At 43.5% G+C, this 26,998-nt stretch overlaps 1 protein-coding gene across 2 annotated transcripts in view; it reads left to right on the forward strand.

Annotated features, from left to right (window-relative positions):
- Positions 1 to 26,998, forward strand: part of Sptbn1 (spectrin beta, non-erythrocytic 1) — a 177,178-nt gene that overhangs the window by 100,880 nt on the left and 49,300 nt on the right. For both annotated transcript variants that reach the window (XM_052734569.1, XM_052734571.1), the window contains exons 3-12: positions 6,588 to 6,739; positions 14,385 to 14,558; positions 16,504 to 16,595; positions 18,658 to 18,738; positions 19,103 to 19,218; positions 21,991 to 22,103; positions 22,803 to 22,990; positions 24,433 to 24,550; positions 25,690 to 25,848; positions 26,440 to 26,742. In XM_052734569.1, coding sequence (XP_052590529.1) covers positions 6,588 to 6,739; positions 14,385 to 14,558; positions 16,504 to 16,595; positions 18,658 to 18,738; positions 19,103 to 19,218; positions 21,991 to 22,103; positions 22,803 to 22,990; positions 24,433 to 24,550; positions 25,690 to 25,848; positions 26,440 to 26,742 — 1,496 coding nt within the window. The remainder of the gene's footprint in view (positions 1 to 6,587; positions 6,740 to 14,384; positions 14,559 to 16,503; positions 16,596 to 18,657; positions 18,739 to 19,102; positions 19,219 to 21,990; positions 22,104 to 22,802; positions 22,991 to 24,432; positions 24,551 to 25,689; positions 25,849 to 26,439; positions 26,743 to 26,998) is intronic.

Consider the following 26,998-nt stretch of genomic DNA (forward strand, 5'->3'; position numbering starts at 1 on the left):
GACCACAGAGTTGCCATCAGTTCAGTACTAACCTAGGCTATAGAGTGAGATTCTCCCGCAAACCACCCCCCAACCAAAAAAAAAAAAAAACCCTCAGAAAGAAAAAAATATTCTTGAGGCTTTTTAAAAGTAAAAGGAAGGTTTCTTAATCCAGATATAAACCATACTATTTCACTTCTTACTTTCCTCCCAGAATGTTTGATGACTTTACCCCCTTTCCTGACTCTCATTCCTTTCCATAGCCAAAACTGTCTGGTGAATATGGTTGCAGTATCCCATGCAGAGAAGTATTGTGGAGGATGCTGCCTGGTCGTTTCTATAACTAGACCCCTGTGTTCATCAAAGCTGCTGTTGTATCCTATAACTTGGCCAATGCTAATGAAGTGCACTTATCGTTACAACACATTTTTCAGGCTGAATAGGTACTGATGCATTACAGTTTTCCAGAACTGTTAAGTACGCTCCTTTAAAAAACATAGACTATGGTGACAGGAGAGATGGCTCAGAGGTTAAGAGCACTGGCTGCTCTTCCAGAGGTCCTGAGTTCAATTCCCAGCAACCAGGTGGTGGCTCACAACCATCTGTAATGAGATCTGGGGCCTTCTTCTGGCATGCAGTCACACATGCAGGCAGAACTCTGTATACATAATAAATAAATAAATCTTAAAAAAAAAGGTGGACTAGGTACTTCTAATAGGGGATGGTGATGGAGGGGATATTATTCATAGCTCTTTGGTTTAACTGTCATCCAGAATTGTTGCTCTGTTTTAAATATCTAATCATCTTTTTAAAGATAAGCTATGAAATGAACTATCAAGTTATCAGATAATGTAAAGCAGAGAGTCAAGGGGAAACACTTAGGGAGAGGGTGGAGCCCAGTTCATTGTTCCCTCTTATGTGACTGAAGAATGGGAAGGACAGTAACCTATGTGACCCACCCTCCCCCCACCCCAGCACCAGTCCCACAACTGCTGGCTGGTGATACTGAGTTTTGGGCTCTATTGGAGATGCCTTTGGGGTTCCACCTCCTTGGCAGTTGCTCTAAGGTTCCAGGGAACTTTGAGGAAACAACTTACTGTGCATTATGGAGTGTTGCTGCAGAGCACACTGCAGTGAAAGTCTGCTTCTGGAATAAGTGCAGTCACAGGATTTCACTCACTGCTTCAGAGATCAGAGCTGACATACGTGTTACTATCTCTTGAAGAGGGTGGGTTTCCTTGTCTGCTTGGTACTTCTTACTAACCAGAGTCTATAGAGCTAACAGCCTACTTGCCTGGGTCTTCATACTCACAGCTACCTGCCTAGGTTTTCACATTCACAGCTACCTGCCTGGGTCTTCATACTCACAGCTACCTGCCTGAGTCTTCACACTCACAGCTACCTGCCTGGGTCTTCATACTCACAGCTACCTGCCTGAGTCTTCACACTCACAGCTACCTGCCTGGGTCTTCATACTCACAGCTACCTGCCTGGGTTTTCACATTCACAGCTACCTGCCTGGGTCTTCATACTCACAGCTACCTGCCTGGGTCTTCATACTCACAGCTACCTGCCTGGGTCTTCACACTCAGAACGACCTGCCTGAGTCTTCACACTCACAGCTACCTGCCTGAGTCTTCACATTCACAGCTACCTGCCTGAGTCTTCACACTCAGAGCTACTTTCAGTTTCTAGTTTCTCAGTACTACGGGGACCCTTTCACTGAAATGTGTACTTATGAGAGCCTTATGAACTGGGTTTGGGCCTCCTTCCAGCTCTGCCTTACCATGTGACTGCATCACCATGCTCCATCAGTGCAGGACTGCTGGTTCTTTTTTGCATTTGACTTAGTTTCTCCCATCACTATTTCTGGATGTGCTAGCTGCTGAAAGGACAGTCATCATGGAAGGTGATACCAAGGAGTGTTTAAATCTGGGAGGAAAACCTGCTTTCTAGCTTTGAAGGTGGAGCAAGCTGTGGTGGAAACATCATCCCAATGTCAGAGACTTGCTCAAGGATGAAGCACTTCAGAAGACTTGGGTTAGGATGGTAAAGTGATGGCAATTCTGACTCTCTCGTGTGATGGAAATGTGTTGCCCTTCAACCTCCTTACCCCCCAGTGTTGCACATGAGATGCTGTTTCCCAGTCATTGAGAGGCCTGGCTCTGGAGCCAGCCTGCTCCCAGGGTCAATTCCTACCTCATGATACAGTTGTGACAACTGTAGAGACTCAGGTCTGGGCTGGGCTATATTAAATGCTAATAAGTAAGTGCCATTAGCTATATGAAAAATTAGAAATGAGACATTATCTTCTATAACCCGTCATAGAACCTCCTGCCATACATGTATAAACCCTGTTGGGGTTTTACTTATTTATCTTTATAGCTTAGAAGATACTGGTGATTGGACCATGGACACTGCACATGCTAGGCAAGCACTGTACCACAGAGCTGCCCCAGCCCTCTTTCTGTATTGTATTTTGAGTCAGGGTTTCACTTACAGTGGTCTAGGATAGCCCTGGACTCACTGTGTAGATCCTCTGTTTATACCAAAAAGCTCAGCTTAGAATTTTTAAATAACAACCCAAGTGTTGAAGAAGAGATTCTTTCACTCAAGAAGGAAAGTTGATTAAGATGGCTTCTACAGGATTGTTCAGCTCTGGTAAATTTCTGAAATGATTTGATGGAGAATGCATCTTTGATGGAGAGTGCAGCAGGAACTAATCTAATGAGCAGTTATAATAGTCTGGATGCCTCTGAGTACTTTACCATCCTGTTTGATACCAGGCAGCCTTTAGGTGAGTCCTTATGCTGTATGTGTATGATTGGATTTGGTAACAGCCATACAATGCCCTTCAAGGGTAAGAGGAGAATGGAAATGTCAGGGGAAACCAAATGCCCACAATCATTGACCCACACAAGGACTCCTACTGCTTTTCTGCTTTGCAGCCTGCTCTTAGTGGAATGAGTATGCCTGAAGGCAAGCACTTTCTGCTACCATGGAGTCTGTACAAACTTAAACTCAAAAAGGCTTTGATGTAGGCAGAGAGGAAGGTGAGTGAACAAACCCTAAATTCAGGTGTTCCTCTCTAGCTCGTGTAGTCTGATACACTCTAGTTCCAGCTATAAGTGATAAAAGCCCAGAACCTTTAAACTGGCATTTCTCAGCCCTGGCATGATCAGCATTTTGGGCTAAATTGTAGCATGAATCTTAAAAGGTCTTATTAATAAAATCAAACCTGAGGCCAGTTATTGGGGTGAATGCTGGAAGATCAGAGAAGCAGAACAAGCCACAGCCACCTCATCTTGCCAATTCCTCAGATGATCCTGTTTCCTCAGACCTGAAGCCTCTGAGTCCTCATCCAGAATGAATCTCAGCTGAACTGCTGCTCAAAAGCCTAAAAGCTTAACCAGCCAAAATGCTTCTAGTTTCTGGTCCTCACGCCTTATATACCTTTCTGCTATCTGCCATCACTCCCTGGGATTAAAGGCTCACTTCTTGGGATTAAAGGCATGAGTCACCATGCCTGGCTGTTTCCAGTGTAGCCTTGAACTCACAGAGATCCAGAGCTAAATGGTTGGTTTTTTGTTGTTGTTGTTTTTTGGGTTTTGTTGTTGTTGTTGTTGTTGTTGTTGTTTGGTAGAGGCTGTCCTGTGTACAGGGTGTTCAGCGATGTCTCTGGCCTCTGCACTTTAGATGGTAGTAGTACCTAGCTTTCAGTCACCACTATAAAAAAAAAGTCTATAGGCATTGCTCAGTGTCCCCCGGGACCATAATACACCACTTGTCTAAATAACCAGGTCAGTGTGTGGCTTAAAGAGCCCTCTCACTGCAGTTACCTCATGTTCCTGAGACTGACAGCTGGCCCTGTTCCCCTTCTGTCCCCACTGCTTCCTCCCATAGCTTGGCCGGCTACAGCAGCTTGAGCTTGGAAACCCTCTGGATTGTCTTCCTTGTCTGTGCCAAGGGCCTTCTGGTCCTCTGCAGGCGTCTGGCCTATCTCCCCTAGCCCTTTGGGGTGGGGAAGGGGGGTTACAGGCATGATGTCATTTGCCTTCCCAGGAAGTGTGGAACAAAGGATTGGGTCTCCAGGGACAGTTCCCTCATCCTCAACTGGGCCACTGGGTAGACCCTCCCTTCCTTGCTGCTGCTTCAGAGGTGTGTGTTGTGCCGCACACGCTCCACTGTAGCATGACACATCAGCTGGCCTGACTGTGTCTCTGCCCTTCCGCAGTCCTAGGGTGTTGTTCATGTCCTTGAGCAGAATCCTTATGCCTTTTTCAGTGTGGTGGTGGCAGCCTGTGGAGTTCTGAGTCTCTGATTTTTTTCTAGAACTCTTCCTCAACCTGAAACTGGGGGAAAGGCACATTCAGGAAGGAGAACAAAAGTTCTCATTCCTTTTACTTTTCAATTTCTTTTCCTTTTCTTTCTCCTTCTTTTCTAGAGCCTCTGAGGCACACTGCAGCTCTGGGAAGCCTCCTTACACAGATTTGGGCATGTTTGAGCTAAGTTTTCTCTGTTCCCATCATTGGCCTCTGTCTCTTCATGGGGAGATGGGGGTGGGGTTAAGCTGTAACTCTGGGTCAGGGCTCCTGCTAGTTCTGAAAGAAGCCACCAGTGTTTCTTTAATGTGAGAGTCACTCAAAGGGACAGTGGTAGGCTGTGGGACATACTGCATTTGTTTATCGAGAAATAATCTAAGCAGGTTTTCATATTGATCTTATTCTCTTGATAGATTGGAGTAGTAGTGACTTTGAACCCCAAACCCTTCATTAATAGTCTGGTATATCCATCAGGGGCCTGTTAAAAGACATTTTCCAGCTTTTTGTAGCATATGCAAGAAACCATAATTTTATTTATTTATTTTGGTTTTTCAAGACAGTTTCTCTGTGTCACTTCAGCTGTCCTGGAACTCTATATAGATCAGGCTGGCCTTGAACTCACAGAGATCTGCCTATGTCTGGCCCCCAAGTGCTGGGATTAAAGGTGTGCGCCACCACTGCCAGGCAAGAAACTATAATTTTTTTAAAAAAATTAGTTAGACCTAAATATATCTGAATCAGGAATTATTGGTTTCCTGGGTACAGTCTATGAAATATTCCTAATTTGATGTGTCTCTGTACTCTCTGCTCTTGACTACTCTTTCAAAACAGCCAAACCTTAACCATCAACAACAAAAGCGCCCCTCGCCACTGTGATGGTAAAGTTACCGTCCATCGTGGTGATTGTGAGGTTAATAGTGCATGTGCTCCTGACCTGTCGTGGCAGGCTACAGAAGTATGCCCTTAGCTGCCTTTTCATACTTCCCCCGGTCCCACCCTTCTGGCCCTTTGTTTCTGGTTAGTCCTTGTGCCTGAAGAAGGGCCCTCTTTCTGAGTGATGGGCGGTTCCTCAGGGAAAGGCTGGACCTCAAGGACCTGCTAGCCACAGCAGGAGGCCCAGGTACCTGGCTTTGAGTACAGCAGTAGGAGCTTGTCCAGCATAGTCTCTGCCTCATTGCCTCACTGTGGTAGGTGGATGGAAGCTTCAGCACAGCCTTCCAGATACGGGACTGTCCCCTGGCCGACCTAGGAACCCAGTACCCACTGACCATGTACTCCGTTGGTAGGAATGAGTTTTACATACTACCTGGTGGTTTTTTTCAACTCAGCAGTTGTTGTAAACATCATTATGGAGAGTTTGTACTGGGAATGGGGCTTCAGCTCTGGTGGAACCAGAGATAGGTATATAAATGGTGGTTGTTTAGTTCTGTATCTGACAATCAGGAAATGGGGTGGCTCCAGGATATACTCTGGATAGCTCTTGAAAGTCTTCAGCAACCTCATTAGAGTATCCTGCAAAAACAGAAAGATTGGAAGCCTATTTGTGGATGACCCAAAGGGCCAGTTCTAGGAGTCAGTGTTTAGGGTTTTAAGATTTGAGTTGGACAAAACCTGGATCACTGAGGCTTAAAAAAACTAATGTTTTCCAGATGACTTGAATTTTCCAGTGACTGTATTCTGAAGTGTATACCAGCAGGTTCCTTTTCAGTGAGTAGTTAAAAGTTTGGAGATGCTCATTGTATGCATTGTAGAAGACCCCGAAGGCAGTCTCAGTATATTGTTGTAACACTGTGCCCTGAACATACCTTCCTGTTGATTGACTGGACAGTTATCTTTATACTTTATCCTGTTACCTGTTTTCTCTGTTGTCTACAATACATGTGACTGAATCACTGAAGACCCATGGCCTTGATGTTTGTACCAAGGGAAGCAGTTTCCTGCTGTCTCCCAAGTTTCTGTGCTTCATGCCCTTTCATGGATTGTGTAGTACTTTCCACTACACTCACCCTCTGGGGGGAATAGGAGATGAGTATGTCACCAGAAGCTCTGTAGTCAAATTGATTGAGGCCCATACCGTCATCTGCTGTATTCTGCTGGCTGCAAGCCTGGGAGTTGACTTGTGCAAGGGTTGTCCAAATCCCAACATTCCCAGAAAGCAGAGCTAAGTGGAGGTTTCATTTGAGGTAAATTTTGCCTCTTGCTGTGTGGGCAGTTGGACTTTGCTGGTTTACACCTGCTGTTGTCCGTACTGGGTTGGTGGTAAAGTGAGTTCCCCTCTGCTTACAGATGAACGTGAAGCCGTACAGAAGAAGACCTTTACCAAGTGGGTCAACTCCCACCTTGCCCGAGTGTCCTGCCGCATCACAGACCTGTACACCGACCTTCGAGATGGACGGATGCTCATTAAGCTCCTGGAGGTCCTCTCCGGAGAAAGGCTGGTAAGTGGGAAAACATTTTTGAAGAAACAAGTATGGACTTGTTTCTTGGTAAATTCTGCAATTAAAAATGTTTTCTGGAGAGAATCTTGATAAGTGAGGTAAGCACATTGATTCTGGGTGATGTTGTTGAACTGTAATAATGTAGCTTTGTTTTTGAACTGCCTGCCTCCTCTGTAGGGAAGATCCTGGCTGATGGCGCTATTAAGGCAGAGTGTTAGCAGTGGAAGGGCCAGTCTTGGATGCTTACATGAGATCATAGAAGAAATTCTAAATTTATGTCTTACTGATGATTCTTTGGAAAATCTGAGCTGGCATCTCAAGGTGGCAGGAGTTGAATCCAGTGGCCTCTGGCAGTTTTCGTGTTCTTTCCTGCTGTCCTTTTGTTTTGGGGGTGACGGTACATGCTGACATTGTGTCATCTTGAGAACAGAGCATGTGGTAAATTCACCCTTTTCTTCTGGGCAGGGAGATTAGATTGTTAGTCTGCAGTGACAATTGCATCTCCAGTAATGTGACACTTGTGTATGTACCTTATACCAAAGAAGTCTAAGCCACTCACTGTGACTGGCCCAGCAGGTCTTGTCTTGAAAGAGTCTGCTCTGTTTTCCACTACAGCACATGTAGTTCCATAGGTGGTGGTCTGTCTAAGCCAAGCTGACGCCCAGGGATAGAGCCCCACATCTGTACTGACATCACCAGGAAAATGTGATGCCAGTGGTTGGCGGGGCTGCCAGAAAAGCCTTGTGTTTAACTTGATCTCCATCCTGTAACTGGACAGCCACAGTGGATCTTTTGCAAATCAATCCACACCTCTGACTGCTGGTGAGAGACTAGGGTTTTACATTCCTCTTTTAGGAGTCTGTGAGCAGAATTGCTTCTCTAAACAAATGAAGATGGTATTTTCTTTCTCTGTCCCCTCTGGTCAAGAACAGAAGGTAGTCAAGCCTCTTCTCATCTTTATTACGTCTGTCCATGCTCTTCATTCCTAGAGGTGCAGGTGTTACTGCCTCATTTTTTTTTTTTGAGAGTTTATTGGTCAAACTAGATAATAAGCCCCTGTGCAGATGCCTACAAGAAGGCAGTAGTTTTGTGGGGCAGTGGTCCCAGTGGGGAGGCAAACAGAACAGTTGTTCATTGGGTTCTTTGCAGTGAGACTTGTTTTACAGCCTAGGCGAGAATTACTGTGTGTCTTACAGAAATACAATCTTTATTGCCTTTTTTTGTTTTTCTTAATTTTTATTTTATGTGTATTGGTGTATTGCCTGCATGTGTATGTGTGTGAGGGTGTCAGATCTTGGAGTCACAGACAGTTGTGAGCTGCCATGTGGGTGCTAGGGAATTGAACCCGGGTCCTCTGGAGCAACAGTCAGTGCTCTTAACCACTGAGCCAGCCACTTGGTTGAAATACAATCTTTATAACCAGACATTTCTTTTTCCTATCCGTCAAACCTTCCCCCTTCTTCATTTAACCAGGTAAATTTTTTTTATTTTTTTATGCTTTGATGGTAGCGTTGACAAAATAATAAAAGGTCTCACAGATAGGGAGTGGTTTGCATATTTAATTTTGTTCTAGCACAGTCCAGTCTTTTAGGCTGTGTGAAGTAAAATGTTTACCTTTGCATACCCACAGCTCAAGAAGACTGACTGTGATGACAATGTCCGTATAATAGACGCGATCAGGGCCCACTGACTTTATCTAAGCAGGGAAAACAAAACAGCAACTAGCAAAGCATAATTTTTGTACTTTGCCATTTGCTGTTAGCAGTGAGTTTTTGCCCTTTTTTTTCTTTTCTTTTTGGTGAGGTGGGGTCTTCTATTATAGCCCAGGCTGGCTTTGAGGTCATAACAATCTTCCTGACTCAAGCTCCCAAGAGCAGAGATTATAATGTATACCACTATACTCATCTTTGTTAGCAACAAACACACACACACACACACACACACTCACACACACACACACACACACACACACACACACACACACACACACACACAGACACACACACCTTTTTTCAGTGACTCAGAAACCTAGGAGAACAGGGATAAAGAATGGAAGATGCCCACCACCTCACCCTCTCAGGTAATCAATTCTAGAGATTTTGGGGTTTTCTTATGCTCCATTCCTAACAGCCATCTTTAATTACAGACTCGGCAATTTAATTGCTCACATTCCAAAAGTAAGAAGACCATGTATAGTGAGGTAAAGCTCCTATTTATTTCATCATGGTCTCTTATTTGGTGTATGGAAATTTCTGGAAGAGACACAAACCACATTCTGTCCTTGGCTCCTGAGGCTGTTAGAATTCATGGTGCCCCAAGAGATTCCTGCATATTCAGATTCCAAAGCTAATTGAATGGTTAGCACTTCTGGTGTTAGTTAATGCCCCCGCTCACTGTGCAGTCAGCCAGTGCAGTCTATGCTGGTTTCCTGCACCTTCAATCTAAAGCCTGGGGTAACAGACGTTAGCACTCTGTCTGCAGCCCTGTCTCAGTTACGTGATTTAGTCTTTATTCCAGCTCGGCGGGAGATAGTAGATAAATGTTTAGGTGACTAGAATATGCAAACTTAGTTTATTAATGAAGTTTCAGATTCTTTTACAGAGGGAAATTTTCTGTATGCATGTCTTTTTACTGAGTGAACCAGAAAAAATGATGTTATTCAATGATCCAGAACATTATCTGATTTTAGCCTAATAAAAGGAATTAGATAAGTTTCAGAGGTTTCAGGTAGCCTTCCACCTTGCTTGATTCTGATCTTCTTGGGAAGAGGCTTGGCCCGATGTGCTAGATATGCAAAAATGTTCTCCCCATACTCTCGTCTCAGGTATGTCTGGCCATGGAGCAATAAGATTGTTGTTGATTGGGAATCAGTTAATGAAAAATAAAACCATTCCTTTCTGGTGTCTTGTTCTGAAATCACAGCAGACTATAACTCTTCATGAAGGTTTTGTTTCAAAATTCTATTAAAAATATATAGACTACCGTTTACTCTAGCATCATCTTGGCAGGAAAAAGTGTGAACACAGAACCTACACCTGCCACTCTGTTAATCGGGTCTTGATCTCAAGGCCAGATGAGATTGAGACTGAAAGTGTAGAGGTTTGCCCAGTGTATATTCGGCATAATGCCATTAGGCTTGCACTTAAATGGTGAGGTTGTAGCACAAGTTCAGAGCCTGCCTGTGATTCCCACCCTCCCAGGCCTCTTTGATAAGGGAGAATCTTAGGGAAGATAGCCAGTTTTCGCCCTGCTCCTGCCAGGTGTAGCGCCCCTCTGACTGAGAGCAAGTATTTTCAGGGACCTGAGTCTTCTCCAGTGCCTGCTGTTTCCAATCACAGATATCATTAGATTTTGATCACCTGCTGTTTACTGATTTTGCCTTTATGTTTTGTTGTCTTACTCCACTAATCAGTCTCTTAGAAGAAAAATCAACCAAAAAAAAAGTATAGGTGTTTTATTTTGTTTGTTCTGTTGGTTTTTGCAACCATTAATTCCAAAACAGCTTGAGCTAAGTGGAGAAGGTAAGATTACTATGACATGAGATTTGCTAAGCCTTAAATACCACATTGAACTGTTTAGAATGAACTTTTGTTTTGTTTTTCCTTTCTTTTCTTTCAAGGCCTTTGTTAAGTGATAATACCAGCATGCATTGTTTGTTGAGACAGAGTTTTGTGGACCAATCACAGAGCTGGGCTCTTTTTCTAAGTATTATTTATAAATGGGAAATTTCACTTTGTTTTGAACAATCGGCCGTGGAAGAACTCATACTCCCACTAATTTGGGACCTACTTTGGGACCTACTTGTATAAATGTGGAAAGTGAAGTGAGGAACCATATCCAGAAGTACCAAAAGAATTGGTAGCAAAGCTCTGGATTAGGAAGAGGAAAGGAAAGGAGCCCTTTAGATAAAGTGTCACAGAACCTTAGTAGGGAAGTGAGGCTCAGCTGGACCCAGGAGGAGTGGCTCAGATTAAGTAGCCAGAGGACATGAAGTCAAATTTAGCTAGGAAGAAAGCATTTCTAAAGCTCACACTGAGAACGAAGGTTCTAGGGGGTCTGTCAGAGGACTCTGCTATTGGGCAAGTGTCTTATTTAGTTGGAGTTCCTTAAGAATAGACAATTATTTTTATTTATGTGTATGGGTGTTTGCCTACATGTATATCTGTGTGGTACCTGTGGAGGCCAGAAGATGGTGTCAGAACTGGAGTTACAGATGGTTGTGAGCTGCCACATGGGTGCTAGAAATCAAACCTGGCTCCTAGAAGGGCAGACAGTGCTCTTAACTCCTGAACTGTCTTTCTGGCTCTGGAGAGAGTATAGCTTTTGAGAGTTTATAAACTATCACCATGCGCTCTTACTGGCTAGTGGGGTAGGTCCCTTGTTTCCTCTTCTGAATCAGCTCAGCGTTTGATAGGTAGGGAAGAATTTGAAGACAGAGTTTGGCTTTATATGTGTATAGTCAGTAGATGAGCTTTTCTCTTTGGAGACAGGGTCTCACTACAGCCACAGCCACAGATATGCACTATCATGCTCTGCTGGGGAGGTGGGGGTGGATCTCTAATTAATGTCAGTGTTGGTTACACAGTTTTCCTGAGGCCGGTTAGTATCTTTTCTGACTTCCTCTTCACTTGACCAGGTCATCAGTCACTTAAAGTTCATCTTGCATGATGACAAGCCCTCTACTCTGCAGTACCTGGCTTGTGTTCTATTGCTGGAAGTGACTTCAGTGACCACTGAATTAAGTCTCTGCTTTGAAGACATTGTAACTCAGGAACTGAGAGACCATCCAGGCCAAGCAGGTTGTGTGTGGTGATGCAGATCTATGTTCTGCTTTCTAAGTAGCCTCAAGGTTTATTTGGGTCTCTGTGGAGAAAAAAGAGAGGAGGGAATTACTAAGGTGGGGTAGATGGCTTAAGCCTCCTTCCCTCCCTGAACACCCTGCCAGGAATCCTTTCTGTGTCCTCTTTTGTTTAAAAAGGAAAGCAAACTAGCTCCAGGAAGTATCTTTTTTTCCACCTCTAGACTCTTGACAATAAACCCTGCCATTGTGTGTATTCCATAGTCTGTAAATCCCTATGTACTACAAAGAGCACTTGTCTACCATGTTTAAGGCCCTGGGTTCAATCTCCACACAGAAAAAGTAAATAAGCTGCATGGGCATTGGTAGAGTTAGGGGCCTGCAAGGGAACACCCACCCCATTCTTTGTTTTCAAAAGGCCTTGAGTCCATGCAGGGAAGGAGAATTAGCTCATGACAACACTGATTCTCAGAGTTAGGGCTTGACCTAGTGACTCTGATAGACAGTTAGAATTATATTTTCAGATCTTAAAGTTGGCTCACTCCATAGTTCTTTTTCCTTTGGAGTCTGATGGAAGATGGATCTGGAATTGGGGTAATAATAGTTGGTGAGATTTGGGACAAGAAGGGATGTCATGGAAAGATAAACAGGAAAAACACCTGCAAAAAATATAAATAAATGAATAAACAGATTGTGAGCTGTGAAGGGAAGTTGTGAAATTGATTTAGGGAGTCAGTGGAAACCGGCATTTCCTTAGAGGACTTGCCTGCCTGCCAAGGCTACTTGGATCTGAGCCCCATGAACCTGATGTCCATACTTACTTCCACTGAATGGCAGTGGAGACTGTCCCATCAGTAATCATACAGGACAGAAATGTGTGTGTTGCCATGGGAATGGTCCCATGCCACCCTAGATATCTGATAATAAATAATGAAGGCTAGATGGTGTGCTCCTCTCTTTGGCAGAGCTGAAGGGACAGCTTCATAGAGCATTCATTCCAGAGAGACACACCCCTACCCTATTCCTTTGTGTTCAGTTTTTGTCATTACTTTCTTACTCTTTTTGAGAATGTGAAGCATAGTAATATATAAATAGCTCTTAAAATTATTTCCCAGGTAAGAACTGAGTCTTCTCTTTCCATTCACATGGAAATGCATACCACTCTGGTTTGTATTCTTCGTTCTTGTGTAAAGATAATGAGCTTGGAGGCCTGGCTTACCACATACTAGTTAACTGGATAGACTGTCACCTCAGCAATAAAAGGATAAGAATAATAGTTGCTCTCAGTCATGGCTGTTGTGAGAATTGAATATGATTAGCCATAAGCCACCACAGAAAGTAGTCCATGTAGTAGTGCTCAGTAAGTGGCAGCTAAGACGTTTCTCATGTTGAAATCCATGTAATTAGATGAAACCATTGTTACCTCTTAAGAATATTTTATTGTTCCCAAATTTGTCTGAGTATCATATCACACCTTAAACACTTGAGAATGCCTCGCTGAAGCAAACAGAACACAAGAGAATCGGCGTCCTGGGATTCTAGGAAGGTGAGGGGTATTTGTTTTGGTGGATGTTGGACCTGAAGCCGTGCATTTAAGCATGAGCTGCACCACTGAGTTCTATTCTCAGCCTGTTAGATTACAGTCACTTTGAGACAGGGTCTCAATAAGTTGTTTACAGTAGTCTTGAGGGGTTGGGGGTTTAGCTCAGTGGTAGAGCACTTGCCTAGCAAGCACAAGGCCCTGGGTTCGGTCCTCAGCTCTGGGGGGGAAAAAAAAAAGACAAAATAACAGAAAAGACCAAAAAACAAAACAAAACAAAAAAATACAATAGTCTTGAACCTTAGGATCTTTTGACCCCAATTTCAGAGTAGCTGGGGCTTTAGTCATATGCTACCATAATTGGTTCTCCCTCTCTCTTGCATTGTACTACCAGTATTATTTAACTTTGCCATGTCTTTTTTGTTATTTTGTTATAAAAGAGGGGTTAGTCATTCACTAAAGCACCAGTTATGAAATAAAAGAATGTTTTAAAAGCATGAAGGGTAGTCCAATGAGGTGATAAAGTAAATGTCCCAGTAACTTAATTTTTTTTTATTTTAGATTCTGCTTATATATTTTTACTTTATGTGTATGGATGTTTCTCCTCCATATATGTCTGTGCACCACATTTGTACAGTGCCCACAGAGTCCAGAAATGGAGCCAGAGTCGTCGACCATTGTGATTAGATGTGGATGCTGGGAATTGAACCTGGGTCCTCTAGAAGAGCTGCCAGTGCTCTTAACTGCTGAGCTCCCCAAGTAACATTGTGTGTGTGTATAAGATAGAGTAGATGTTTATAGTAAATATGGCAGGGATGTTTCTAAAATATTCCCCTTCCAATGGCTTCTTCCATTTTGATATAAATGTAAAATGAACAGACATTTAAGGTATTTAGATACCTTGTCCCTGCTCGTCTGCCCTCCCTTCCCCTCTCTTCTCCTTTCTTCTTTCTTTTCCATACCTTTTTACTTGTTCCCTTCTCTATCCTCATAAAACTACCACTCCAGAATTCTGATTGGAGGGTATGTCCCATTTCATCTTAAGCCAGTCTTAGGAAATGACCCAGCCCAGCAGGCAGCAACCTGTTGTTACATTTAAGACGGTCTAATGATCCTCACCAATACCTTTGTGGATGGCGGCATTAGCACCAAGACTCCGTGAAATTGGACCAAATGAGTACACACAAATTTCAGTTTGGGTTTGGGCGGGAGAGCACACTTGCTGAGCATGTGTGATTCAGGGTAATCCTCAGGAGTCGCCTCTGCCTGCCAGATGAACTGTTTCCACCTCTGTTCTCTGTTTCTAGCCTAAACCCACGAAGGGACGGATGCGCATCCACTGTCTGGAGAATGTAGACAAGGCCCTTCAGTTCCTGAAGGAGCAGAGAGTCCATCTTGAGAACATGGGTTCCCATGACATTGTGGATGGGAACCACCGGCTGACCCTTGGACTCATCTGGACCATCATCCTGCGCTTCCAGGTAAGGAGCTTTGCTAAGGAGGCTGCCAGCTTACAGAACTTAGCCAAACTTTCCACACATGAGCTTCCTGTCCACAGGGCCCCCCAGGAGAGACCGGGCTACCATGTTCTGCATTTCACTGTCCCTGACAGACTTGACTTTCCTGTCAGATAGGACTCAGTGATGTGTGGCTCCTAGAGTGAACCCCAGCCTACTACTTCCTGGACCTCTGAACATCTGACCTCTGCCATTCGGCTTTCAGTTGCAAAGGTCAAGCAGTGTGACTGGTGCTGGCACTTCTTGGCTGTCTAGACTTCACTGAATTGTGGCCATGTAGGCTAGGGGCTCCATTTCCACCTTCTTGTCTTCCTTTGGGTGTGAAGGAGCAGTTTTCAGGAGGAGAGAGCCAAAAGCCTTATGTGTATTTGACTAGGTGGTGATTGATGTGATGAAGTGCCTCTGTGCAGAGAAGCCTTTTGTGAAAAGACACTCAAGGTCATTTCATGCCCATGCCTTGAGCCTTGTTTGTTGGTTCAGTTCAGGCTGCCTTGGGTGACAGGCGTGCAGTGTTGGGGAGAAGCACCTGTGTTTAGGCACATGTTTTGTGCTCAGGCTCTTCAGTTATAGTTTGAAGTGCTGGAAAAAGTCCTTACCCTGGTATCAGGTTCCGCTCCAAACACCCCCCTCCCCCCAAGCACTCCTGTCTCCTGCATGACTGTGTCCTTGTGCTTTTCTGTCCTGTGTTCGTTCTTTGATAAGGATCTGTTGATTTTTGTAAGGAAAAATCTCACACAAAGGGGAGGGCAAAAGAAATCAAAAATCAAATTTTAACTTAGTTTTCCTGTTCAAACTCTGAGACTGTCCTGTGATCAATGCTTTTTCCATCACTGTTGCCATTCTGAGATTAGGCTTCAGCTTACCAGTGTTCTGGATGGCTCTGTGTGGGGAGGGAGAGTTACAGAGGGGCTTGTCATCTACCTTCACTGCTGCCATTGAGAAAGCATCTCAGTAATTCAGGTTCCCAGGGCACAGTTCCAAGATTCTAATTAAGTAGGCTAAGCGAATTATTGTTGAAAATGTCATCTATTGCTTTGGCCTGTGGTGATGGGAACATGGAAGAACATTCTGACTGTGGCCCCGTGACAGCGGGTAAGGGCCCATGTCAGGGAGCTGGCATACACAGCCATTTTCAAAGTTCTCAGAGTGAACTGAGTTGAGGGAACACTGACTGTCGGCCTGCCCTTTCTGTACTTGGGCCTGCTAATGCACTTGAACTGAGAAAGCCAGGCTGCCGGCACTAGTGCGTGACCTACAGTGCTGGTAGCCAGCATTGTGCAGTTTCTTTCACTGGCTTTATTGTATTGAATCATTATTTGTGTTCCTGCCTCTTGTCCAAAATTCAGTTACAGGAGAAAAAACATAGAAGATAGCTGGGAGCATTTATCTAGAATCATGTAGCTGATAGGTGCCTCTTAATCTGAACTAAAATTTTGAGTGTACATGGTAGAAGTCGTTCAGTTTGACCTTGATGCATAGACCAGGCTTTATGTCTAATGTTGAAATTGTTTGTGAACCTAGAGAGCATGGAAGCAGAGCATTTAAGCAGGTTCTGTCTCAGAGTTTTGTCAGTTTTCAGGAATATACATGTAGTACCTCAGCAAAATATTTTTCTGGTTTCTATGAGAAGCCTTGCATTGGAACGATGGCTCCGCAGGGGCATTTTGATCTTACTAAGTGCTGAGAGGCATTTAGGTGACCAACCAGTCATCCCTTTGGCTTTCTGCGTAGACTAGGAAACCTAATTCTGGAGGATTCTGAGGTGACCCTGACAGGTCTTACTGATATTTGGAGCAAATAGTCTGCAGGGTGAGACTTTGATCTGTTTTATATAAATATAGACCTGTTCCTCAGTGGCTGTCAGGACAATGACTTGGGTGTTGGTTTAATATTTCTTTTTAAACTTTAGATCCAGGATATCAGTGTAGAGACAGAAGATAACAAAGAGAAAAAGTCTGCCAAGGATGCATTGCTGCTGTGGTGCCAGATGAAGACAGCTGGGTGAGTGTGAGCGCAAAGGGCACTAGGCATCTCACAGGATTAAGTTCCCTGTGGTCATCACTCAAAGGTGCCGACAAGTATCTTTTTCATGGCTTCTGTTGAGAAGTCTTGTGAACACGTAAGCAGTTGATATGTTCACATTTCCGCTGGCTGTCAGAATGGAAGGAGTTCTGATTTATACTTGGAGATTGTCGTATTTCCTTAATCAGTTCTTTCTGTTTACCAGGGAAGCTCCACAGACCATTATATCTTCAATTATAAAATTCTGGGAGCATTTCTAAGAATCACACCCACGTCCTTTTTTTAAATGCATGGGAGTTTTCGCCTTTAATTTCTGTCATTTGGGGAGATTTGCACAGGAAACTGAGAAGCAGCTGTTATGTAAACCTGCCCTGGTTCCCTTGTGTTCTCTCACTGACACCCAATTTGAAGACACTTGTATAGCACTGCAATTTTGTTAATTAATGGCATTTTGTGATTTTAGCTAATATTAAACCTGTAAAGTGGATCTAGAAAAAGGGCTCAGCAGTTAAGAGCACTCACTGCTTTTCCAGAGGACCCAGGTTCTATTTCCAGCACCCACAGCAGGTGCCTCAAAACTGCAGAAACTCCAGCTCCTTTGGGCTTCTATGGACACCTTCATGCATATGGTGCTATAAACTCACACAAACACACATAATACACATAAATAAAGATGAATACATGTTTTTTTTTAAATCCTGTAAAGTTGCTGATGAAATTATTTTAGAGTTCTTGGTTCTTAATGAGAACCAATTCTTTTTTTTTTTTTTTTTTTTTTTTTTGGTTTTTCGAGACAGGGTTTCTCTGTGTAGCTTTGCGCCTTTCCTGGAACTCACTTGGTAGTCCAGGCTGGCCTCGAACTCACAGAGATCCGCCTGGCTCTGCCTCCCGAGTGCTGGGATTAAAGGCATGCGCCACCACCGCCCGGCGAGAACCAATTCTTTATCAGATTAATTAGTTGGTTGTTCTCAAAACTGCCTTACCTTGGGACTGGTGAGACTTGCCATAAACACACTCGCTATCAAGCCTGATGACCTGAGTTAGCTCCTGGGGGACCCACATGATGCAGTGAGAGAACTCCTTCCCACAAGTATCCTCTGACCCCGTTCCTCCCAAAAGAAACAACCCAATCAGGTAGATATACGAATGTAAAAACTTTCAAAAATAAAAAACTCTTCCCTACCCATAGGTGTAAGCAGTGAATGTTCAGCATGGAAACTGTAAAGAGCTTATGTATAGCCTAGTGGTTTTCACCCTTCCTACTGCTGCAACCCTTTAAGTAGAGTTCTTCATGTTATGGTGACCTCCACAAATTAAATTATTTTTGTTGCTACTTCATAACTATAATTTTACTACTGTTGTGAGTTGTAATGTAAATATCTTATATGCAGGATATCTGATTTGCAACCACCCAGCAGGATGAGAACCACTGTTATAACTTAAGCAGATGAAAGCAAGTATGAAACTTATGCAACCACAGATACAAAGTTACTAGCAATTCATACGGAGTAAAATAGCCCATTCATTTGAGGCCAGTTTTAAACAGAAAAGTTTTCTAGGGAAGTTCTTATTCAGAAAACATCAATTAAGCCCTGTATGTAAAAAGAGAGCTGAGTGTCACATGACCAGGCAGTCCTAGCCAGCTTTATCCAGTGGTGTATGATTCAGATCCCAGTGAAATGGGTTCTGAAGCCCTGGCGGGTGGACTACAAAGCCACAGGAAGCAAAAGGCTGTGGACACGTCAAGATTTTATGGTCACTTTTTCCTGAGTAAGAGTGATGTGTAGATTTAGAACATAGTTCACATCTTTCGTGGAATTGAATTAACAAGCAGATGTAAAGACACACAGCTGTCTATTTTATTTTTACTTCATAGCAAGCTGATTTTAAAAGGACATATGCTCAGACTTAATTTTCCTTACTGATCTATAACCTTTGAGTTTACAATGATCACAGGCCTATTTTTCCCCCCATTTAGCCAAAGCATAAGCCTTTGTTTGGTAATTCTGTGGATTTTCTCTTGTGCTTTCTCTTTTGGCAGGTACCCCAATGTCAACATCCACAATTTCACCACTAGCTGGAGGGATGGCATGGCCTTCAATGCACTGATACACAAACACCGGTGAGTCTGAAGAGATCATGGTAAGGGTAGAAGCATAGATAGATACATTGCCATTTTTCTATGGCAGATCTGGATGAGTTGTATCTCCTACCTGTGGCTCAGATACTGTGCCATAGTGGACATTCCTGCATTCATATGGAGAGAATGTGTGAGTTCACTCCATTATCTTTCATAAAGTTTATCTTTGCCTGATAAACTTTAAAGGTGATTATTCAGAAGCCAGGTATCACTGCTTGATGATTATGAGATACTGTGATTTTACTCCACGAAGTGTTTATTTTAACATTTCTGGAGTGTCTCATTAGACACTTGAATTATTTCCAAGGTATAACGTTCTTTTGTGTTCCACTGTCATTCTGTATAGGCCTGACCTGATAGATTTTGATAAACTGAAGAAATCCAACGCACACTACAATCTGCAAAATGCGTTTAACCTGGCAGAGCAGCACCTTGGCCTCACAAAACTGTTAGACCCTGAAGGTGAGGACCTGAGATGGGAAAGGTTAATGTAAAGGCTTCTTATACTGGGGGGCTCTTACATGTGCAGCACACCTTGAGAAGTATCAAAGGAAGGGGAGCTTTAAAATTCCAGTAGGGCAGTTACTTGGGGGTTGTAGGATGGGTTACATTTGACAAGGCTTTGAAAGATGGGTACGAGAGAGAGGGCATGAGTAAAGGTGAAGAACCAGAAAAGAAGGCAAGTCTGATGATTGAGGGTTTCTATGGGAACGGTATAGAGAACACCCCTGGCCTTGGCTCTGCAGGCTAAATATCAAACCTTTGGCTGTCCAGCAGGCAGTGGGATATCATTGGAAGTTGTTGGCACTCGTGTACACAGAGACAGCCTAGCATAGGCACTCAGTGAATGCTTGTTGACCACTGTTCATGGGAATGTGCACTGAGGGTAAGTGGAGATTGAGAACAAGGGCACTCTTAGGATGCTGGAGCTTAAATAAGGAAGGGAATGTGTGAGAAGATGAGACAGTAGCACAGTTTTTCTTATGACTGACTATATCACATCTGTGTGGAACTGATGGCTAGTATCTGGGTCTCTGCAGTAGCGACAGCCTGTCTTGAGATGACCAAGATGACCTCTCTGGGGAAGCCTATAAAATCCTCATTTCTAGATCCCAGTACAATGTGGGATTTCAAAAGAACTTTTTCTAATTTTGAGAAATATTTAAAACGTAATGAGATTATTTAGTTTGTAATGCTAACGGCTTATAGATTCTCTCTGCTGTAAGCAAATATTAGAGAGGGACAAAAATGTGTGTGTGTGAAAGTTTAAAGTTCTTATAAATATAGAATGGGAAATTGAACTCTCCAAGGGCATCTTGAGGTCATGAGGCTGCCAAGCTGGTTTCTTGCTCTTCTCCAGTACATAAGATTTACTACAGGAAGCCAAGATACAGTTATCTTTGAGATAACCCATTAAGTGATTTCTCGATGTAAACAGAAAGCTAAAACTCCTTGAACTATGATCAGTCTTCATTAACACTCCTTGCTGTGAGAAGGTTTTCCTTAGGTCTAGCCCTTGGTATTTTTACAATGAGCCTCTTTTTTCCCCTCTTCCTTTTACACGGACTTTTTATTAACTCATGCATTAATCTTTCTAATCACCAACCAATATAAAACAGAGATTGATATTTCTCAGCTCACAAGACTGGAGCTAAAAACAGCATCTGATATCTCCTGTGGTTTTGACCTTAATCAGTAGTTGTCCAGTGTTCCAAGGGATATCAATTAAAATGTATTCCTAGACAAGTTGGAGGTTTTTTGCCTGTTACTCCTTTCAGGTAGATCAACATTTTGTGTTTACTAAATTGGATGCACACGTGTGCACGTTGATGAGGATGATGAGACCCAGGAGCTGTCCAATAGGAACTCTAGCTGCGGTCTGGCGCTCGGTCCCATTGGTGCCAATGACAGTGGGGCTGAGGTTCTCACGTTTAAAATACTGGGCTGTTTACAGAATAGAAAGAAAGATATATGTGGAATGTGTATTGAAAAAGAACCTGGCAGAGCTGTTAGGAAACATGCTTCTGTATGTCTTATTTTTAATCTGTCCTAGCTTGAGTATTTCTCTCAACATCACCATTCCTGTGACTTGTCATTCTCATTCATTTGTTTCCTTACTCAGTGAATGCACATTAACCATCCACTTACAGGACAACCCAATAGGAATCGAGAAGGCGGTGTGGTTAGGATATAGGCTCATGGGCAAAAAACATATGAGTAAATAATAATATCTTGCAGAAGGCAGATTGTGCATCAAAGTCCCAAGGCAGGAAGAAGACAGTAATTTTACCACAGGAATGAGAAATGTCCATGTAACCCCTGAGCTGCTCCTTTTGAGCCAGATAGTGAGTCTGGGTAGAGAAGGTCATTTCGGGCAAACACTAGTTGTAAGGAATGCAGGAATATCAGAAAGTAGGGGCACATATGAAAAATGGTGAAGAGGCATATTTTTCTGTGGAATAAGAAACATCTGGCTGGGTGGTGGTGGCGCACGCCTTTAATCCCAGTACTTGGGAGGCAGAGCCAGGTGGATCTCTGAGTTCGAGGCCAGCCTGGGCTACCAAGTGAGTTCCAGGAAAGGCGCAAAGCTACACAGAGAAACCCTGTCTTGAAAAACCAAAAAAAAAAAGAAACATCTGGAATGATGCTTGGGACTTAGAAAAAACCTGATAAATGTTGAAGGAAGGATGGGAAAAGCGAAGAAAAGCTACAGCAAGATAAAAAGAGCTAAAGGGACCATGCTTCACTCACACTGAAGGGCACCTTTGAGTTCATGCTTCTGGAAGGTCAGCCTGGGTTAAGTGAGTGGGGGACAGAGAAGCCTAGTGAGGAAGCCATTGTTTCAGGTTTGTTTATGTGAACAGAAGGGCCTGAACTATGACATTAAGAATTCTGTCACTAACTTGGTAAAAGGAGACAAAGATGTCCAGAGAAGAATGTGCCATAGGCCGAGATGGAGTGTCTAACTACACAGCCCCGTTTGGTGTTAGGGTTAAGGGTAAGAAGAGGAAACAGACACGCCTTCTGCAGAAGGCGTTTTGTGGATATTCATGTGGTGAATGAATCTGTGGTGTGCTTTCTTCTGCATTCTGCAATTAATGATGTGATGGCAGAATTTTCAAAGAATAAAAGTCTCTGGGCTGTTAGTACTGTTAGAAAGTTGTTTCAGTTTGCTTCTGCTGCCCCAGTGGTTGCATGGTGAGTAGCACTGAGCAAAGCCTTCTCCGGTTACAGATATCAGCGTGGACCACCCCGATGAGAAGTCCATCATCACATATGTGGTGACCTACTACCACTACTTCTCTAAGATGAAGGCCTTGGCTGTCGAAGGGAAGCGCATTGGGAAGGTGAGCTTACACGAGTGTAGTGACTTGTGCACGCCATCAGTTACCTCCCTGCTCTGCATCTGAGCCCTTTGTCCAGAGACTCTACTTGGCCAATAGTAACTGGCCAGTAGTAAGCAGTACTCAGTAGTGGCCTCTGGGAGTGGCAGATATGAGGTAGAATCCTTGTTTTCCCAAAGGGTAATGAGAAGAAGTGAGTAATAGTAGAAATGGCTAGAAAGGGAATTTCAGACACAAACCTCTTTCCTCATCCTTTACAGGAAATTGACTGTTGAAAATCTGACTGAATTGGCTCTGCCATGGTCGTGAAATCCTACTCACCATGATTTAAAAAGCCTCAGTCTCAGGTCCTTTTCATCTCAGTGGCAAAGTTCCCCTCCCCTTTTTGGTTTGTTCATTTTGTTTTGTTCCTCTCCCTGCGCCCCAACCCAGAGGTCTCTTTGCTTGTCTAGGAATTACAGAAATCATCATAGTCTTTCCCTGGAGGTTGAGTGGCTTCAGAACCAGTTCAGTTGAGTTAAGCTGTCACTGCTCACAGATAGTAAGCCTGGTCTGGGTGCACTTAAGTTAAAATGCCTCTGCCGAGGAACAGACTATGGGAAAGCTAGTCACTCAGTGTGCGTGTTTCATGTGGACACATATGCAGCACGTTTTCCTCGCCCGATGACATCTGGGTATCGGTTTCCTGACCTTTCGTTACAGGTGCTTGATAATGCTATTGAAACAGAGAAAATGATTGAGAAGTATGAATCACTTGCCTCTGACCTCCTGGAGTGGATTGAACAAACCATCATCATTCTGAACAATCGCAAATTTGCTAATTCACTGGTTGGGGTCCAGCAGCAGCTTCAGGCATTCAACACTTACCGCACAGTGGAGAAACCACCTAAGTAAGAGGCAGATTGTTATGAATTGTCATTAATATAGGAGGAGAGATGGCAGCAGCCACAGGACACCTGTTTTCTGACTTCCGTCATCTCTTCTGTTAACTCAGTGTCCTGTTTTCCTCATTGCTGAGACTTCTCATACATTGTGTCTCTCCTGAGCTCTTGTAGTAGGCTGTACCATTAACACACAGGATATGTGAGAACCTAAGGGATGATACAAGTCCTCAGTCCCTTCTCCAAAACTCCTGCACGGAATATCTTTTTAAAATTCTACTTTTAGCTTTTAGAAAAGCAACACAGTGAAGCCAGGTGTACCAGCAAGTACCTGTAATTCCAGCACTTGGAACACTGAGTCTGGAGGATCCTGAGGTCAGGTTTACTTGGACTACATAGCACGATCTTGTCTCAGAAAAAAAGAAAAGTTAGTGATACTGTGTATGTTATAAAACTCTGAGTGGGTCTGAGAAAATATCCTGTTATCAAGTATTGTGTTAGGTAAAGGCAACCACTGCATAACAGTTGAAATCAAGTTTTGTTTCCTAAAAAAGTTGATTTTTCTTTTCTTTTTCATGTGTGATGTACATACACGTGTGTTCGGAAATGCACATCTGTGTACACACGGCCAGAGGAGGATGTCTGGTGTCCTGCTCTGTCGCTCTGCTCTATTCGCTTTCCTGTGTCACTGCTACACTCCTGCTGTTGGATCAGTGTAGCTGTGCCAGCTGTTCATGCAGGTGCTAGAGAGCTGAGCTCCACTCCTTCGGTGCGCTCAGCAAGTGCTCTCAACCTGCTGACCCATCTCTCCAAACTCCTTTTTATTTCTTCTGAAAATTCAGTTGTGAATTCTTTGGTAAGGGAGGTCTCTGAAACCCACTGAAAATTTAGCTTAGATATTTGAAATAATTATTGCTGATTTGTTCACCCACCCCCCTCTCTCTCTCTGAATGAAGTAAATCCATTGTCTTGGGGCAGTGGTTCTCAACCTTCCTAATGCTGTTGTGACCCTTTAATACAGTTCATGTTGTGGTGACCCCAGCCGTAAAATTATTCTCATTGCTACTTCATAACTATATTTTTGCTACTGTTACTAATTGTAAATACCTGATATGCAGGATATCTGATATGGTAACCCCTGGGAAAGGGTCCTTCAACCCTGGAGGGGTTACAGCCCACAGGTTGTGAACCACTGGTCTAGGTGATTAACTTTGTGCCCTTGATGTCCTCAAATATAAAAACAGCCACAAAACGATGCCGCAGTTCCAAAGTTCATAAGGGCCAGTTGACTGACATGTTGCCGTCTCACTAATACAAGCTTTACATAAATCAGACCAGAGATAGATGGATTTCATGACTGTGTGAAATAGGTTTTTCTCTAGTAAGAAATGAATTTTCATTCTTGAAAGAACAAGGTATAGTAATGATTATGGCTGGTTTTCTCTACTCAGGTTTACTGAGAAGGGGAATTTGGAGGTGCTGCTTTTCACAATTCAGAGCAAGATGAGAGCTAATAACCAGAAGGTCTACATGCCCCGAGAAGGGAAGCTCATCTCTGATATCAACAAGGTGAAGCTAACCCATGTGGTCATGTTTTGGTTCTTCCATCCAGCAGGCTTCAGGTTCTCTCTGCTTGATGATTTAGTAGTGTAGGAGAATGCAAGGGTCACTCTCAGCATCCCTTGCTGTTGATGCCAAGGATGGCAGAAGGTCCAGCAAAGAGTTGTGGTAGGTCAGTCCACTGGAGCTCCGCAGACAGTGTTAAGACTTTGTCAACACCCTCGGCTCAGGGTTCACCTTTTTACCCAGATACCCGGTTTAATCCCTCATCTGTGTGAAGCAGTCAACTCAAATACTTTCACATGACAGAGGGGAACTGGAAGCTTGATTCCACATGCTTGGAATCTCTGCAGGTTGTGGGCTCTCGATGCTGTTTGCCTCCATCAGAGAAGCTGTCAGACCAGCCATGTCCATTGTTGTGCCCAGTATGCCTACAAGTATAGACTTGTACTGTGGGTATTATATCCAAATGAAAATTAGAAAAATCGCTGGGCAGTGGTGGCGCATGCCTTTAATCCCAGCACTTGGGAGGCAGAGGCAGGCGGATCTCTGTGAGTTCGAGGCCAGCCTGGTCTACAGAGCAAGTTCCAGGACAGATACCAACACTACACAGAGAAACCCTGTCTCGAAAAACCCCAAAAAAAGGGAAATTAGAAAAATCTAGAACTCTGTTCATTTGCACACAGAATCCTTTGAGCATTTGATGTTTGGAATTTTTTTTTAAAACATGAAGTAAGACATTTTCAGGAATGAATTTAATAGGGACAGTCAGTCAGAATCTTGAAAGAAAAGTTGAATTTTTAAAATGTGGCATGAATAAGAGATTTCTAATATGTTTGCCCTAAGGAAAGTCAGTTTATTCCTTTAAGATAAGAGTCATTTAGAAGTTATAGTTGTATTGCTCCTTATCCTCAAACTGTTTTGTTTCCCAAGCTTATGACACAGTATCTGTTTGGCTTTGATAAGGGAGTGTTCCCATAAGGCTATGTTGAGAGTGAAAAATATCTTTTTCTCAAGGATAGAAACAGGATTTCCCTTTCAAGTTCTTTGATCCTTTTAACAATACTCAGCTGCTGCTATAGCCAAGGATGGTTTCTTGAGCACTGCAGGGAACCATGTTTTTATTTTTTCTCTCCCCACTTCTGCAGGCCTGGGAAAGACTGGAAAAAGCAGAACATGAGCGAGAGCTGGCTCTGCGCAATGAGCTCATAAGGCAGGAAAAACTGGAACAGCTTGCCCGCAGATTCGATCGCAAGGCAGCTATGAGGGAGACGTGGCTGAGCGAAAACCAGCGTCTGGTGTCTCAGGTTCGGTCCAAATTGCTAACACAAGTTTTTCTGAAGTAGCCAAGAAACACTGGCCCTCCCCAAGAGAATCTCTAGTATTGTGAAGTTACTACTGGCCAGTGACTTTTTATTTCCCACAAAGAGGATGTTTAAAATTTCTGATGCTCTTTCTTGTCTGTCTGTCTAACTTGTCTTAGACTTGGAAGGAGCTCAAGCAGTTTGTTCAGAGCCATTGAGTGTGTGAGTCATTCACACTCATGTAAGTTTTAAAAGTTCCCCTTGCTCTTTTCCCTCAACATTTGACCAGCCAGCCCCGCAAGGCAGTGAGACTGGTCATGAAATACGGAAGCAGCTTTTTTCCCTAGGCTTGACAAATTCCTACCTGCATCAGTGTCTTAAGTCAGGTACTGGATATGAGCCAGGCCTCTCTGTAAAGTGAGAAGTTGTTGATGTGTTTGTTGTTAGGAAGACATTTGAACTCGACCAGGAGTTTTTAAGGGTCCTAGGGAAGTGAAAAACGAATGAAGTAGGAGACTCCAGAGGTACTGTGTCTGTCCGCCCCACCCCCCAAATCCCACCCCTTACGATTCTTTTCATTGTATTTCTCTGTAGGACAACTTTGGATTTGACCTTCCCGCAGTTGAGGCTGCTACCAAAAAACATGAGGCCATTGAGACCGACATCGCCGCATATGAAGAACGTGTTCAGGCTGTGGTGGCTGTGGCCAGGGAACTTGAAGCAGAGAACTACCATGACATCAAGCGCATTACAGCCAGGAAGGACAATGTCATCCGGCTCTGGGAATACTTGCTGGAATTGCTCAGGGCCAGGAGGCAGCGCCTGGAGATGAACCTGGGACTGCAAAAGATATTCCAGGAAATGCTTTACATTATGGACTGGATGGATGAAATGAAGGTAACACTTGACTAAAAGAAAGTAGGGGAGGCCAGAGCTGATTCAGCCAGACCTTTTCCTTGTGGAAGTCATGCACTGGGCCCTTTGTAAAGCCAGAGTGAGGCTACATTGCTTACACGCTCACAAGCTAAATGAGATGAGCCCTGTGGAAAAGTTGTAATAGAGACCACTTCATAGCCAAGATCTGTTGCGGTGACTTAGATCTATCTTAAATATATTCCAGTGTAGAGAACAAATTGTGATTTTTTTTTTCCTC

Source organism: Peromyscus californicus, unplaced genomic scaffold, assembly GCF_007827085.1.
Source record: "Peromyscus californicus insignis strain IS unplaced genomic scaffold, ASM782708v3 Scaffold_13__1_contigs__length_99412109, whole genome shotgun sequence".
Taxonomy (NCBI): Eukaryota; Metazoa; Chordata; class Mammalia; order Rodentia; family Cricetidae; genus Peromyscus; species Peromyscus californicus.